General features: G+C 50.9%; 6 protein-coding genes across 6 annotated transcripts; 3 read left to right on the top strand and 3 right to left on the bottom strand.

Annotated features, from left to right (window-relative positions):
• Window positions 1–810: 810 nt before the first annotated feature.
• ALTATR162_LOCUS8901 (uncharacterized protein) lies at window positions 811–1730 on the top strand (the record flags this gene model as incomplete). Its single annotated transcript, XM_043316534.1, has 2 exons — window positions 811–1316; window positions 1358–1730. 2 exons carry the CDS (start codon window positions 811–813, stop codon window positions 1728–1730), a joined length of 879 nt encoding a protein of 292 aa, XP_043172469.1.
• Window positions 1731–2163: 433 nt separating this feature from the next.
• ALTATR162_LOCUS8900 (uncharacterized protein) lies at window positions 2164–3765 on the bottom strand (the record flags this gene model as incomplete). Its single annotated transcript, XM_043316533.1, has 2 exons — window positions 2164–3365; window positions 3423–3765. The coding sequence occupies 2 exons, from the start codon at window positions 3763–3765 to the stop codon at window positions 2164–2166; spliced, it is 1545 nt and encodes a 514-aa protein (XP_043172468.1).
• Window positions 3766–4835: 1070 nt separating this feature from the next.
• Window positions 4836–6390, bottom strand: ALTATR162_LOCUS8899 (uncharacterized protein; the record flags this gene model as incomplete). The annotated part of the gene is made up of 4 exons (XM_043316532.1): window positions 4836–5344; window positions 5433–6175; window positions 6224–6295; window positions 6347–6390. 4 exons carry the CDS (start codon window positions 6388–6390, stop codon window positions 4836–4838), a joined length of 1368 nt encoding a protein of 455 aa, XP_043172467.1.
• Window positions 6391–8880: 2490 nt separating this feature from the next.
• ALTATR162_LOCUS8898 (uncharacterized protein) lies at window positions 8881–9921 on the top strand (the record flags this gene model as incomplete). Its single annotated transcript, XM_043316531.1, has 4 exons — window positions 8881–8972; window positions 9118–9415; window positions 9475–9502; window positions 9680–9921. 4 exons carry the CDS (start codon window positions 8881–8883, stop codon window positions 9919–9921), a joined length of 660 nt encoding a protein of 219 aa, XP_043172466.1.
• A 700-nt stretch (window positions 9922–10621) lies between these two features.
• ALTATR162_LOCUS8897 (uncharacterized protein) lies at window positions 10622–11908 on the top strand (the record flags this gene model as incomplete). The annotated part of the gene is made up of 5 exons (XM_043316530.1): window positions 10622–10682; window positions 10733–10818; window positions 10864–11050; window positions 11100–11270; window positions 11319–11908. 5 exons carry the CDS (start codon window positions 10622–10624, stop codon window positions 11906–11908), a joined length of 1095 nt encoding a protein of 364 aa, XP_043172465.1.
• Window positions 11909–14193: 2285 nt separating this feature from the next.
• On the bottom strand, window positions 14194–15134 carry ALTATR162_LOCUS8896 (uncharacterized protein; the record flags this gene model as incomplete). The annotated part of the gene is made up of 2 exons (XM_043316529.1): window positions 14194–14764; window positions 14821–15134. 2 exons carry the CDS (start codon window positions 15132–15134, stop codon window positions 14194–14196), a joined length of 885 nt encoding a protein of 294 aa, XP_043172464.1.
• Window positions 15135–16556: the final 1422 nt, after the last annotated feature.

Raw genomic sequence — 16556 nt, 5'->3', positions numbered from 1 at the left:
CTCAGCAATACAAGTACTGATTGAAGGGGATAGCAACAGTCACGATGGGTATCATGTGCACTAATGGCAGACACGAGCGACGCGCGCAAACAACCGAGCTCATCTTTGATCCCGCAACCCCGAGGAACATGCTTCATCCGCATATCAGAACCATACAAGTCTTGCCATCTGAGTACAAGCGTTGAGATAAATTGCTAGAATCACATCACAGTCCATGACAGTCCCCGCATGAGAGATCGACTCTCGTTCTTTCCTCTAGTTAACGGGATCCTTCACACTCGTTTCATATCCGCGACTTATATTCGCCACGGATCTCGACATTGAAGACAAGATGATTTTGGGTATCTTACTGCTGCTGGTCTCGATAACTGTGGCAGTTTGCGGATATAGCGGTGCTCTGAACGATGGTCAATCGGCCGCTGCTGCTATTGAAAGCTCTCTCTCGCGCTACGCCACCAATTCCTTGAGTCAAAGACCCATTCCCACACCTTGGCGCTCAAGCTCACAACAAAGTACGCCAGTAGATATGGCCAGCATACTCGCTCAGACACCTAATATACCCCCTACAGTCGCATGCTGGGCCACTCCCTTTTGCGACTCGATCATTACCGATTTTGCATACTGCTATAACCTGACTGGAAGCATGACTGACCCAAACGCCGATGACGGACGAAGTGAGATATACCAACGTTGTCTTTGCACCGACAGAGGCACCATGTACAAGAAGTAAGAGCCCTTTCCAGTCCTGTTGATCTAGCTGTCCCTAACATGCAGACAAAAAGCATTACCCTGGCTTACCCAAAAGACGCAATGGACAACCTAACGCAGTGCTACGAGTGCATGCGGCAAGCTGGCGTCGACCTCGACAATGTCTACCAACTTAGCTTCCAGATGAGATTGATGATTCATAATTTCTGCAACACTGGGAGCCCGAATGTGTACGAGCTGCTCCGCTTCTTCCTAACCTGGCTCAAGTCAACAAACGAACCAGCGGACCATAATACCAAGTTGGGCGGTATACTCTCTATATCAACTCTTGCCAGCTATTTTACTAGCACAAGTGGGATGAACGAGCCTACTGTTATTTTCAGTTCCCCTCAAACCACGGAGACACCGTCGTCGGAAAATACGCTTACAGTCAGTGACGGAATGCCGCCAGAGTACTTGCAACAACTACCAGAGAACTGGCCCTACACAGCTTATGGCGTGGCGAGAAAGGCAAACCAAACTACTTCTTTCCCGCTGACAGATCCCACTTCGACGAGTGTAACGGCAGCGTGGCTTTTCCATAAGATGCTCTGGAATCCGCGACCGCTGTTCACCCCATCATCAGCAAGGAATGATATGTACCAACCAGCACTCCAGGACTGGGTACCAACATTCTTGGACGCGAGTGCTCTGAGCATAACAATCAATGCTTCGTCAAGTCTCAGTACCGAGATACCAGATCCCATAGCCACGCCGGCCACGCCGGCATCGGTCGGACTGGTATCGTTTGCTTCTTCCACAATGACGACTACGACTACGTCATCTGTATCTTCAACAACGACAACTACAACATCTATGATTACAGCGAGTCTCAGGTTACCCACATCTACGTTCACATTCATACCCAATACGCCTTCGACAGGATTATCACCACCCTCTGCTCCCCTTTCTTCTTACTCGTCCTCCTCGCAGAAGCCGGTCCCCGTTCGTCCAGCGTATCATCAAGAGTCGGTTCTGAGTAAGATGCCGGATCCCGGAGATGCTACTACTGCGTTATCTCGAAGAGCGCATCCAAATGACATTCCTGGAAAGCAACAAGAAAAGACGAGAAGTCACCATGGAGAGACATTATGGGGAGAGATGGAGAGTATAAGAGGAGGCAACTGAGGGGGGCGAACAATTGAAAGTCAGGCGGCATGGCTAATTAGCGGTGGAGATCGGCATGTAAGATGGAGCCGAACCAAGAGTGTGTATTGTGAGGCCATTCGTGTCATAATTACGTATTAACTATCTTTACTAAATATGTATCAACCTCCCAAAATGAAGGGTTTTGCAGACACGGCTTATACCACCCAGAAAACGCCAACCCAATGCTCTATGTACAAGCCCCATAAATAGGGGGCAATGAAACGTATATACATTACCCATATCTCCTTCTTTCTATCGCAATGACTACTACCTCTTGACCTCAGCAACAAGATAGGGTCCAATAACACAAATGGCAGTCCAAACGACCATAGTGCTCTCAACGCAGAGTGTGTATGGTGCCTTCCAAACAGGAACCTCCTGCAACCTAACCCAGATGGCGTAAAAGGCGACGTAAAAGAAGTGCCAAACCAGCATCCAGGGATGTGTGATGAGACCGGCAAGCATACCACAAGGTTCACTCACGCTCTTGCCGCCGCGGAGAAAGTACTTGAAGCAACCTTTCTTGATCAGCTCCAAGTGTTGGTTGTTGGCGGCGAAGAGACTGTATAGAGCCATGGCCAGGATGTTGATCACAGAGGAGCCGTTCTTGCGTTGCCAGTGAAAAGTCGACATGGCGGATAGGACGGCGGATGTGTCTTCGAGTGTGGGTATGTTGGAGGGAGAGAGAAGGTTGGAAAGGAGGACGACGTCGTTGAAGGCTACGGTCATGCCGCCGCCGGTGAGGGGGTGTCGCATGTTCATGGCGTCACCCAGGATAATGAGTCCGGCTTGTTTCTGGGTCGAAGGGGGTAGGAAACTATTTGGCATGGAGCGTAATTTGCCGGCTTCGATTGCTTTGCGGAAGGCGGGTTGGACGCATTCTGGGAGTTGGGGCAGCGCAACGTTGAGCATGTGGTTCTTGACGCCACCGTTCTTGGGGCTGGCAGAGGGAAGGTTCTCGGGTATGTCGACAAGGATGCGGGTTTCGTGGGTGCCAATTTGGTAGATGAGGATTGGAGGAGCGTCGGCGAGGATGACATGGCCGTGATTAGGCTTGGGGAGTTCGGCGTCGATCATTTCGAGGCCCCAGAACTTGCTCCGGACTTGGGGCTGGTGGGGAATGAATTCTTTGCGGAACTTGGAGGCGTAGCCGTCTGCGACGAGGGTGACGGCGCCGAAGTAGTAGTCTTGCTCTCCGGCGGTTTGGCATGATACGCCTACGACCTGGTTTGTGTAGTCGCTCTTGACCATGGACGTGACGGTTGTCTCGACGACGGTGACGTTGGGCGTAGACTTGGCCTTTGCACGTAGCTTGGAGATGAAGCGGCCGTGGTGGAAGGATCGGCCCTCAGGCGCTCTCGAGGGCCCGGATGTGATGAGGTTGTCGGGGTACGGAATGTGGACCTCTTCCTTGCCGTAGAGGATCTGGTAGCCGTAGCAGGGTATGGCATCAATGTCGTCGAGGCAATCTGTAGTGCGACGTCAGCGTTTCACTCTCCATGTATACAGGCGGTGGGCAGCCGTACCCCTCATGCCTAGCTTCTCCAAAGCATTGACACCACCAGGTTGTAGCAACTCTCCTACAATCCTGTCCGGCTGCTTTAGGCTCTTCTCGAGCAATATGACGCTTCTACCCTGCTTGCCAAATGCGACAGCCGCTGCGCACCCAAGAATGCCCGCGCCAACAATGACGATATCGGCTTCATGGTGCACGCGCCGCCTCTCTTCGCGATAGTCGTTGGTTTGGGTGGATTCGGCCGTGGGTACGGATTGTGTTGATGTTGTTCTCTGTCGCAGCTGTGGGGACGGCGATGTGGAAACTCCAGGCGGGAGTTCTGCGAGCTTGGTGCCAGAGAACATTGTGAGCATGGTTGCGGTTGCTGAGGGTCTGTTGAAAGACCCAATCGAGTGTTGTTTGTTTGTTTGTTTTGGCGTCGAACAGTGGGGTGAGTTGATGCGAATGCGATAGAGACGCAGGCAGCGTGGATGTCGAGTGTGGAGAGGAAGCTCAATCAGCCTTGCCGAAACGTCGCACGGCTAAAGAGAGTAGAAATAAACTTCACTCAACGTCAACACTCCTGTAGATCCAGGGTCTAGCAGGGTAAGCAGGCAGTCTTGGACACAAATCCGAGTGGCGACCTCACGATCTTAAGCCGCGAGATTGGTGGCAAGGATCGCCCTCACCGCCATGGCCTGTTCTGCCAGGGGTACCGTCGCCGTCTGGGCGACATGGCGTGAAGATCATCTCATCGCACCCGATCTTTTCTCGCTCTTTACTCGAACGACTGTCTGACGTTTGCTTCGGCAATTCGGTGCATACAAAGTATTACTCCCGCCGTCTAAGTGTACCTGCATATATTCACATGTTCGGCTCCGAGGCACAAGACTCCAGTCACACACCAACAACACTAAGTTGACAATCATCTGTCGCTCTAAATATCCTTTGATTTTGCGCAAACTTGATGTCTTGAAGAAGCCGAAAATCGACTCTCACAAGCTGTGTATATTCAAAGCGCTACATGAGCAACGCCGCGTACGCTATGGTACTCTAATAGAAATTACGAATAAAGCCAGTACATGGTGTAGTGTAGAAGGTGTGTAGTAGTGGTGCAGGAAACATGCGTCTCGTCGTGGTAAACCCTCCACCTTTTTGCCCCTGCATATGCGAGTCCGATTCATCATCGAACCATCTAAGCCATTGTGTCGTCGTCAGCGCATCCGAGGTAATCCGCCCAGATGAAGAAAAGGTAGAAATAAAAAGCCCAAAGACATGTACGTATACAGGTCGAAGCCTGAATGAAACGCCTCACCGCTAAGATTTTGCCGCCATGCAAAAGAAGAAAGGCCTGGTTAAATGTACAGATATGTACAGATATACACAAGATCGTGAGCGTCTTCGACGTGTCGCTCAAGTTGAGTCGTGTTGGAGGCGAACATGTCTAAAAGGCAGCGCCGGGACTCTGGTCGTTGGGAAACATGGGCGACGCCATCGGGGTATCGACCTCCATGATGGTTGACTGCCTTTCAGCATATTGTTTCTTAATATCGCCAGGCTGGGTTGAGCCAATGTGTGAGTTGCGGTAGTATGCTTCGTAGAGTTCACTCAGTCGAGCGTCCTTTCCTCCTTGGCCTGGAGCAAGCAGAGTGCTTGAGTGGCTGGGACGACGTTCTGCCTCGTCGTCAGTAGACGCAAGGATTGACGTGTGACCAGGCTCGACTGTTGAGGCGGCAGAGGCTGAGCGGCGCGCCTTCTGCTTTTGCGAGATTGGAGTGTGCGAATCCGGTTTGTGCGCATCCTCCTGAAAAGCTTGGTATGCTTGGAAAGTGCTTAGCCGGTTGCCGCTGCTGTAGATGCTGCTCGCATCGCTTCCGTCTCGTTCATGGTGTGGCGAGTAGGTTCGTGCCTGTAGTTGGATTTGGGGAGGAGCGGACGACGAAGGTTCAGAGTCTTGCAAGAAAGTTAGGGATGGCCCGATATATATCTACTAAATGCTAAAAGTACAACAAACAACGCACCAGGAGATCGTGTTACCTACTCGGCTCGTGGACCTGCACGCGAGGGTAATCGTACTCGGGCGATGGGGAGCGCGACTCTTTCCTCAAAGCGTGGCCAGGAATAGATGGCAGCTTAGCCGTCGGCGGGTTGTGAGGCGACAGCGGTGTTGGTGACTGACCAGGCGAGTTGTGGTAAGATCCTTGCTGCGACTTGACGCCGTTGTCATCTCCAGTGTGGTGTGAAACAGTGAGCGCCGGAGCGTATTGCTGGCCGTTCAAGTCGGCGGGTGACATGGATCGTGGAGATGTGAAGCCTTCGCTGTCGCTGTCGGAGCCACCAAAGGTAGGAGAAGGAGGGCCTCGTGGGTGACCAGGCGAAGGAGGAACTTGGAGTGACATGTCGACAGCGCCGTTGTGGTTGCGTCTTCCACTGAGCTCGGCTTCAGAAGGACGGAGCTTCATTGAGGGTGGAGAAGCTCGTCGTGTGTTAGGCTGGTTGGCAGCGTTGAGGTTCAGGCTGAGCATGCTGTTGTTGGCGGATTGCCCCTTCATGAGTGGCGAGTTGACGCTTCCTCCAACCAAAGTGCTGGAGCTCATTGTTGGGTTATCGCCCATGATAGACCCTGCTCTTGAGGTGGGTCGCGATTGAGCAACACCGGCGTAGAAACCAGCCTCGATGGCACGGATACCAAATAGATCGCCCTCATCCTTCTCGCGCTGGTTCAGTTCAACAGTGTCCTCCTTGGGTCCGGCCTCTAGCTCGACTTGCTTCGCCTTCTTCAACCTTCCTATTATTAGTTCCCGTAACAGTCATCTTAACATGGCCACTTACTTCTGACGGTTGTACAGCACTTTAATGAATCCACCGAGGATAGTAATAACCAATAGTGACAGGAAGACGACACTGTGGAAGATTAGTCTAGCACCATCCAAATCGTTTTTTTTAAAGACTTACATGTACTTGTACGCCAACTGCAGATCTCCAAACCAGTTCGACATTATGACTGCTACCTCGCGATGGTGGACAGTGCTCTTAAGCTAGGGTATTGTGTGCCGGATATACGTAGGCGTTACACCTGAGATGGGCTAAAGGTGCTGTGGTCGTCCCAAGTATTGATTCCGCACAAGTCGATGCACTCGGTGGGTATAATTTAGGCGGATCGTCTTGAGTACTCGTCGTATGTAATGTTTGAGTAAATGAGTGTCGGTTAAAAGCAGAGGATATCCCAGTTTGGAAGGCGTAGTGCAGGACGATATTCTGAACGAAAGGACGTGTATGCAAGATACACAAGAATGAATGACTGGGGTTGCGAGTCCTTGAAGGAGCAAAGCAAGACGAGCAGAGCTACGGGGGATGAAGAGTAAAAGAGCGTAGCTTTCACAGGCGCGCGCTGGCTGCTTCAGTAGTATGGCGCTATTCATACGACGTCGGCACGCATGGTTGAGATCTAAAAGCGGAGGCGACAGCCTAGGTCCTAATGCCCGCTCGTGTAGCGAGCCTCCAGACCAATCAAAGATCGCACGGTGCCATAAACGGAAGGCTGATTCAGGTGGACTAACGAATTTAGTTGTGGTTTTGTTTGACGGCGTAGTAACCCGGCATGCCCATGCAGAGCCAGCCCTGTACTCGTGTCAGTGCTCTCCGAAAACTCGGAAGAGCTCTGTTCGATATCAGTCTGGCCACTCGTACAGCGTAATGACCAGGTCACTTCGCTGATATCGATATATCCTCTTGCATTACGCACTGCAAAGGAGAGCGCAGCGCTCATGAAGCCAAAGCCATTGGAGCGGCAGCAACAGCAGCCAAGCAGCCAGAGCCTGTGACGGCACAGTTGTGGCGCATCAGGCACTGAGCCCGCGTCGTGTTGGCGGTTCACGAAGGCATGATTCGCTTCTCGTTCCGTCGAGCCCCTGACGGCGAGTTGGGATAGCGAGAGGAACAGGAATGGCGGCTGTTCAGGCGACCTATTAAGACCCACTTATGCTTGCTTGGCAGGGGAAAGGGACCCCAAGTTGGACATGGCGCCTGAGGAACTGGCCACTGCATATGCTTTTTTCAGCACAGCGAGCCCGACACCCACGCCCGGCATCCTTTTCCCGCTTGCTGGCCATGCGACGGCCATCTCCCGGAGTCCCTCCGCTTGCAGCAATCTCCCGGGAGCTCGGCAACAATTGTACAAGTGATTAACTATTCTAAACTCAGCTTCACGAGATCAGCATAGGCTGTTAAACGGTCACCGTTGAGACCTCCAACACGTCAGGTGAGTGCCAAAGATGCAAGCGACGGAGTAGATGCAGGGCGCAACTGCAGTGAATCCCACGCTTGCTCTGAAAGATGCGTGACAGGAGGAGAGCCTGTCGCACCAGCATGCAATGGGCCAACGTCCGTGGAAACGAAACGTTCCGTTACTCGCTTCTGACTCCTTCAGCGGCGCGGTAGCTTCTGTCACGACTGATGCTTGTAAAGGAAGAGAACCTTGCTCCGCGGTATAGTGAGTACGATGTCGCAGTAAGCACGCCATTGCCGACTTCCAATTAGGTCCGGTTTCCAGATAGCATACGTTTGCGAAATTGGCAGACTGCGGCCATTGCCCAGCGTTGAGGTTTGACATGTCTTCAGCATTATACGGTGACCGTTGGCGGAAAAGCCTTCAGCCCTGGCTTGGCGGGTCCTGAAGTTGGGCGGTTCCACGGTAGCTATCCACCTCGTACTTTTTTCCGCGCCGGCAACGCCGCCATGCCTATAGTGTGCGCCTTAGGGACTTATGTTCATCTCACCCCGTCATGCGAAAAGGGATAACGTGCTGGATAGGAGATTGCAGTCTTTGAACATGTCGCTTATGGTCAGCCAAGGACCAATTATGGGCACCTGGCGAAAGGTCCGTCGCGCTATCGATTGTAACTTCCAGTCCGCGCCCGCGTCATTTCGAAACGCTCTGTGTGGTGGTGTCATAGAGAGCTTCGGCCCCCGTCCTCATGATGTAGGTCACGCCCAAGCTTCCGCTCCGTCTTCTTGCAAACAATGCCAAGCTTCCACTTGCTGTTCCCTCCTATCTGACGAGCAGCGCGCAGTAGCTCTCTGCGCGATGCGAAAGCCGGGTGCAGAGGTTTGAACAGCATGCATCCGGCAGTTTCGCTCGAATTGTGCGAAGATCAAGTCTCGAGTTGTGGGTGAGACACGGCAAAGGGCGGTTAGCCTCTCAATGTATGCACATAGAACGAGGCACTTCTGGAAGGCTATCTTTCAGACAAGTTTGTAGGTATCCATATTCCTTTGGTAAGTAGCGTCATAAAGGCGCGCTCCGAGGGAATCTCGACATAAGAGCTTCTGAAGATCTTGGGTGTGTGGTCTTGGCAGCTCGCGATGTATGGCGTCATACACATCCTGTCTAGCGGCCACCCTGGAGAAGGGCTCTCCTCGCATAACGCCAACACTACATAGCACGAAACTGCCAGGTAATCCGGTCTTCCCTGTATCAAACCACTGTCATGGCCTCAAAAGACAAATCTTCCGACAACTCCAGGGTGATTAAGACTGAGCCCTTGGACAACAAAGACGCAAAATGGGCAACGCTTGTCAAGTAAGTGTTTAGCTGCTGTCGCCCACGCACGCGCTCAGCTTCTTTTGGGTTGTTACAAATGTACCAAGTTTCGAAGGCACAAAAGCCGCTCACATTTGCGTTAAAAGAAAAGCTTTTGCGTCAAAACTTGATTGACGATCCCTAGAATCACCTACACTGACCCCAAAGGTATTGAGCGTACATGGGAGTCTGGAGAGCGTCTCACTCGACCCAAGGGATCTGACATTGACGGCGTCGGCGTTGCAGCCATTCTTCAAGACCCGGCGAAGCCCAATGATGAGCCTCGGATCATCCTCCAAAAGCAATGGCGCCCACCCGTCAACGCGACCGTCATAGAAGTTCCGGCTGGCTTGGTGGATCCGAACGAGAGTCCAGAGACTTGCGCTATCCGCGAGCTCAAGGAGGAAACAGGGTACATTGGGGAACTCGTGCCGGATAAGACCGTAAGTAAGCTCTTTGAGTGTCAATAGAACTTGCACTGACTGCATGTCTCGGTATTCAGTTTCAGGCTACTCCAATCATGTTCAATGGTGAGTGAGGCTACTCAATGACACTCGTTATCCTCTTCGTCTTGCGTCCTGCCCATGGTCGTTTGCTGGCGATAGTGCTACACACAGAGCTTGTGTCACGACCACCATTTGTTGTCGCATCCACTACACTAGCATTACTTGCTACCATCTCTGCTTCGTATACTAATCTCCATCTAGATCCAGGCTTCTGCAATACCAACCTCAGGATGATCCATGTTACAGTCGACATGTCTCTCCCAGAGAACCAGAACCCACAGCCCGAGCTCGAAGAGAACGAGTTTATAGAGACGTTTTCCGTTCCATTGAATGATCTATATGATGAGTGTATCAAATTCGCGGAGCAAGGGTACGTTATCGACGCAAGAGTGGGTACATTGGCGGAGGGGATAGAATTCGCAAAGCGATGGAGGTTGGCATGACTAATCGGCAAGACCGCCAAGTACTCTCGTTTGGATGTACAATGCCCCACTGGTGGACGCCCATGGATATTATTCCGCGCACGTGAGCGTGCTGTAGAGAACCAGCAGACCCCCACTGCACCGACAAGTTCAGCCTTAGCTTTCTCTTATAACCTATTCAGTATAGTATAGTAGGGCAACATCCCGACCACGAACGTCCCCAATCCTTTCGATCTCACCTGATTTCGACTGATGTGTAATTGGCCAGATATCTGTTTTCGTTGGCTTGCCGCTAACTGCATTGCACCATCATCCGCTGTCCAGACTCCACATCCTACGCCACATCCACGGCCGACTCGCTTATCTCCGCGCTGATTTTATGGCTCTAGCATCGCTTAGTATAGTGGTCAGCCACCAAAATATGATCTATGACTTACGCGTACAGATTTTCCGTTCGTCCTGCGTTTGACCCGTGCTCCTGCATGGATTTGCTTGTCGCAAGCTGGTTAATGTCGGGAGTTGCTGGTACGGCCTCCATCTCCAAACTTTATGTGGCCTATTATCGCTTGTCTGTACTCAAGGCGGGCAAGTTCTGATACAAACGAGCCGCTCTTATGTCTCATATGCATTTAACTGGCCGTAGATTCGAAGAATCTCGGGAGTGTTGCACTGCATCGATGTTCTTGCTTTTTTGTTCGATCGATACCCAGTCCACACCACGATGGGGCAGGTAACCCAAGATATCTGCGTAGGCGTTTCCACGGCTCTCACAATACTCGCAAGTAAGCAAAGATCAAGCAGCCGAAGTTGTCCTTGTAATAATCGTCATCAGTCATTTGTGTCGCTCTCCGACTCTACACCCGTACTTTCATTGTGCAAAATACAGGCAAAGATGACTATGCTATGGTATTCGCGCTCGTACGTCATCGCAGACACTTGCTGCTCAATCATTAACGTGAGCAGCTGTTCACAGTCGCCTATCTTGTCGCCATTTTCATCTTGCGTGACAATGGTATGGGCTTCAGTGGCAAAGTACTGGAGCTCCAACAGATGTTGAATCAAATCCAAGGGACGTTGGCGATTGAGATAGTTTACTATCTCATCGTCAACGCTATCAAAATCTCGATTCTCTTCTTCTACCTACGCATCGGTCAGTTTCAATGCTCTCAACAAGAGGATACTGCTAATCGGTTCCAAAGCTGTCGAGCAAAGGTTTGAATACCTTTGTAAAGGTACAATCTACTTTCTGGCTACTTTCGGCGTCGTCTGCGTGATCGTATGTCTGGCACAGTGTATTCCACTCCACAAGATGTGGGACTTGACCGGGCAGGTTCCAGGCCATTGCATCAACACGACAGCGTTCTTCTACAGTGGGTGTACATATTCGTTGTCTCAATACATACTAACATTTCGTTCAGCAACGAGCGCTATCAATATCATCGCCGATATATGGATTCTGCTTCTTCCCATACCTACGCTGCTCAAAGTCCAGCGCCCGAGACGAGAGAAACTTGCTCTTCTAGTAATCTTCAGCCTCGGTGCATTCAGCTGCATCGCATCAATCGTGCGCCTCTACTCAGTTGGCATCTACACGGAATCTAAGGATCCCTTCTTCGATAGCGTACCCATCAACGTATGGAGCATGGTCGAAATTAACGTGGGAATCCTTTGTGCCTCCATCCCCGCAACCAAAGCCCTCTTCAGCAAAGCGCAAAGAGGTCGCACGCAAAACGGGTCTTATGAGTACCATAGTCGCGAACGCAGCGTCATGAAAAGCTATGGCCGGGGTAGCGGGAACAACAATAGCAACGACAACAGGCATGAGAATACCGCTAAAGGCCCCACCGGAGCCGTTATCCAGAATGAGTCGTATGAGCTGAAGGATGTGGAAGGTGGAGATCACGAACGGTTTGACACGAGAAAGCAAAAAGGTGATGGTGGGGCATGGCACGTTCCTGACTCGGATGTGGATGAACAGCGCCTTGTGTGGCCCGAAAGCAGAGTTTAAAGTTTGGTATCGCAAGCCACCTACCGTTCCTATCGTGGCCCCACCATTGCGTGCTCCTCTTCCTGTACTATGCATGACATGCTGTAGGGCTGAAGTTTGGGTTCAATGGCGTCTTCAACGTTTTAGTTGGCATCAAAAGGGTATAGGTAGTAGTTTGATGATTGAATGAATGTACCAGGTACCGGGTTCTTGGTTATGCGATCGTTGCCTAGTCGTTTGACTTGGTAGCCGGAGTGGAGATCAGGCGTGCTGCAGCTGTCCCGTGTACGGTGTTATCAACATATGCAGGAACCGGGTAAACCACCAGCAGAATCCAATAAGTGGTGTCATGCACAAGTAGTGTCAAAATCCGCGGAAGCATGACGGCTCTATATTCCGAGCTCCTTCTCTACCTCCAGATCATTGCATAATCTTTGTGTGAGCTGCAATCCTGTTCACGCATGGGCAGAGTTAGCAAACTTTAAGTTACATGCTGGTACCAAGGTTGCAGCTTCGAGATGGATGGTAAATTCATCATGACGATGGTGGACCGGATGAAGATAAAAGCGCGGCTGAAAGGATCGTCAGACGAGGTTAGCGTGAGATCTGCGGGGAAGATCGCGTGCAGCCATCAATCCCGTCCATCGCGTCCGTTCTCATCAGCGCCCATATCGCACGAACACGCTTTGGGAACTTACAGAGGTGCGGTGTTTCGATGTCCGCGATATGAAGGAACTCCGACAGCATTTGGACGCGTTTTCCTACTCTTCCACAACAACATACGCTCACGCTGATGCATACAACATCATACGCTTTTGAACATCCGACATACGTCTTTGATACATCGCTCTGTGTAGGTAACAGAACTGGGATCTCCAGCGATAATATGTCACGGGAAACAGTCCTCATTGTGCCTTTGTTCACGAGTAACAACTCTTTGTATCGAATTCGACCGGATCTGGTACCTGTGCGATCATGCGCTGCCACATCTCGAATAAAGACCTGAAGCCGCATGAACACAGCCTTGAAAATATATGCGTGTGCATGAGCTTTCAAATCTGACTGACGATCTTGTCTCTTAGAAGTAGCTTCAATCTTTCATTCTTATCTAATCCGCGAACAACGACGGCGAGGCGCTCTACCATGTGTTAGATGAGCTTTACACTCGGCGGCTAAGAGAACTGCAGTACGCCAACAGCCTTCAGCCTGCCGATTTTGACTTTCAGCAGTTCGCGATCAGCTCTAGGCCGATAGGCTGGCAATAGTGATGAAGTATGGCATGTCGACAATATTGCACTACTGCAAGCCAATACAGACTTTGTACACAAGGAATCCTCAACGCAGACAAAGTTATCGAATCATGGGGAAACAGTGATGAAACTAGCCGAGAGCCATTCATCGAAACTCTGAATATCGAACCAGACCCTCGGCTATCTATAAGCTATTATATCTCACCAAGATTGGACTGGAAGAATGGGAGGCGGTATATAGGATCGGTCAATAAACCGGCAGCGGGACTAGCGGAGTTTGCGAAATATGAAGTGGCTCGCGACAATGCAATCCTGATTGACGAAGAAGCGCCTCAAACTTGGAAGGAGATGAAGCAGTATGGCAGGAAGAAAAGAAAGGCTGAAGTTGTGAGCCTCGAACAAGACAACATGCCGTTTCAGATGCGACGCTTGAAGTGATAACAGCTCAGACATCCACCATTATTGGGTGGTCTTCCAATAGGTGGCGATGGTATAATGTGGGAGTACAGAATGCACCGGTCAGATAATTTAGGGAAGGGTAAACGTCCAGCAAACTCACCACTCCAAGGACCAAACGAAGCGCCACTCTTCCAGCAAGATCCCGCATTGAGTTTGTCCCAGCCGCTCCATTGGTTCAAGATTATGACCCAGAATGGTTGAACCTCATGTTCGGACAGCTACCAACGGAGACACTAGACCGGACACATCAGACCGGACTCAGATGCTGGAAGAATCGATCCAGAACGCGCTTGGCTAATATAAACCCGCAAGACGTATCTCACTCACTGAACGGTGAGATTCTACAATAATTCAACCTGAAGATGGTGCAGGAACACCAACTGTTACACGACATCTTATGGGCACTAAAGTTCCTATCACCTAAGGTATCGCGGATGGTTTAGGTCGAGTTGCTGGGCTCAATTATCATGAAAATGGAAACTGCCCTACCACTAATTTTCATTTCGTACGAAGAAGAAAACGAGGAATGAAACAGCAGTTTTAGATGTTTGACTATTCAAAGACTGTGGTATGCGTGATGCACGAAAAGATCCCTATTTAATCGTAATCCGTATCGGTAGCAGCTCCCCCCCACTCCGTCAACAGTTTCAACGTACCCTCACACTTCTTCCTAATCACTTGATGCGCATCTTTCCCCAACACAAGCCTAATTGGTATCTCTTTTCCTTCTGCGCATCCGCTCATCGTCAGAGCATCGACGATGACCCTACATGCTTTCGCCGTATCCCCTATCTGCTTCCCATCTGTCTCCGCCAGCGCCTTCCTCAGCTCTCCAATTTCGCCATCCTCATACGCATCGATACGCTTCTCACTTTGCGCTTGCACGTCCTTTGCAAGAATGGCAGTACGATACCAACCTGGCTCAACGACAGTGACAAAGATGCCCAAGGGTGCTAGCTCCGCGCGCAACCCTTCCGTAACACCCGATACAGCCCATTTGGTTCCCGAATATATACCGTGGCCTGCACCACTATACCAAGACGTTACAGACCCGAAGTTTGCGATGGTGCGATGACCAGACGTGGCGCGCAGATAGGGCAGGAAGGCTTTGGCGACGTTAAGGGTGCCGAAAACGTTTGTTGTGAAAGCTTTGAGGTCTTCTTCTGGGCTAGATGTTGTCAGCATATCTGGTAACCTGGACACCAATAACAACGGAGTGCGTACGAGGTCTCTTCTACAGCGCCTACGAGCACGTAGCCAGCGACATTGACCAGATGGTTGATGTACCCGTATTTGTCGTTAGCTTCTCTCGCTACTCTCTCGAGCTCCTTCAACGAGGAAGTGACGTCCAAGACCATGATATCGGCGCCCGCATCTTTGAGCTCTGCAATGCGAGAGAGGCTTCTGGCACTGGCGATGACTCTGTGACCTCGTGATAAGGCCTCAAGGGCGATAGATTTGCCGAAGCCGCTTGATGCTGCTGTGATGAACCACACTGGAACTGGACCGCCTATATCGAAATACTGTGTGCCTGGCATGACTGTTGTAAATGAAATGAGGACTGGGAGTGATCCCGTAGATGAATCATGCGCTGGTGGTGTCTTGGGGCCTTATCTGACTTGGGAAGTTGAGTCTAGATTTATGACCTTGGAGCAGCGATATCAGATGGTTTGGAGTAGAATGACCAACTACAGTTGTTCACAGAGAAACTTCGATACGATGAGGGTTGCAAGAACAGGGCTGACAAAAGTCCTAAAAGCAACTTGAAAGTTCAGCAGCGTCCGCAAACGGACGTTGTCATCGGTAAGCGTGCTGCACACGTTGTCTATCGAAAGATATGCCTTGTGCCCGCGGGTCGCCATCATCCATTGTAAACCCATTCCTGCGCCCGGTAGTGCGGTTCGATACATGCTTGCAGATGGTTGGTGGGAGTCCTCGTAGGTGTGCGCCTTGGCGATGTACAGCTTACTTACGCCCTGCAAGGCGGAGTACCATCATAGGTCTGGGTCCGGAAACAATAACATGATATCGAGGTAGGAAGCTGGAAAGAGAGAAAGGGAGATAAAGCATCGATTCAGACACGATTGGTAGGCTCGTACAAGGGTGACGTGCCCCACTTCAGCCTTGCAGTCGAGCGTAGTCTACCGCAAGACGGGATCAACTATTCTCGCTCGTGGGTATGATAACCAAACATCCCATTGACAACCAAGATATTTCTCAACAATGGCCAAGATATTGGATCCTGCATCACCAACTTGCCATAGATGTCTGCCAAAGTGTAGTAAGATTGCGTAGTGTGCGAGCACTATCAAGGCCACGGGCTGCTTCGCGGCCAAGAGTTTGGTAAATCCCGGAGGAATCAACATAGTCCATTCGCAAATCATCTGGTACCGGCTGATCAACAAGTCTTCGTCCCTTTGTGCTGCATCGAGCCCGACTTGCAGATAGCGGACTGCAGTTCGACATGCGTGCTTCTCCTCTTCGCTCATATCATCCGTACGGTCGATAAGACTGCTGACCATTGAACAATCGTCGCCTTCAGGTTGCCGGGAAGTAAAGTCCTTGCTCATTGACAATATTGGTTCGAGCTCGGACTTCATCAGCAGTGGCCATGCAGAAGTAGCAATGGTATAAATCCCTCTGTGCATTTCTATGCACTGGATGTAGTGTGATATGAAGCTCTCAATATTAGTTGAAGGATGTACTGCAAGTGTGTCCGCCAGTAGATGCTGACCCAGCATTGAAGAGAAGAGTAGCATCGGTACGCAATTGAGCTGGTTCACGTCGACTCTGGTGGTATTGAAGATCGAGACCGCACGTGTCTGCAAGGACACAGCTTGATGACGGTAGTAGGCTGAGCGGTCCGGGTTCCCATGCGCTAAATGGTAAGCGGAGAAAGCTAGAATTTGGTGCATGAGGTATGGTGCCTTCAAAGCCGTCTCGAAACCCAGAGCGAGACC

Source organism: Alternaria atra (assembly GCF_907166805.1).
Source record: "Alternaria atra isolate CS162 genome assembly, contig: 29, whole genome shotgun sequence".
Taxonomy (NCBI): Eukaryota; Fungi; Ascomycota; class Dothideomycetes; order Pleosporales; family Pleosporaceae; genus Alternaria; species Alternaria atra.
Note: the sequence above shows the minus strand (reverse complement) of the source record. Positions and strands in the feature narration are given on the sequence as shown.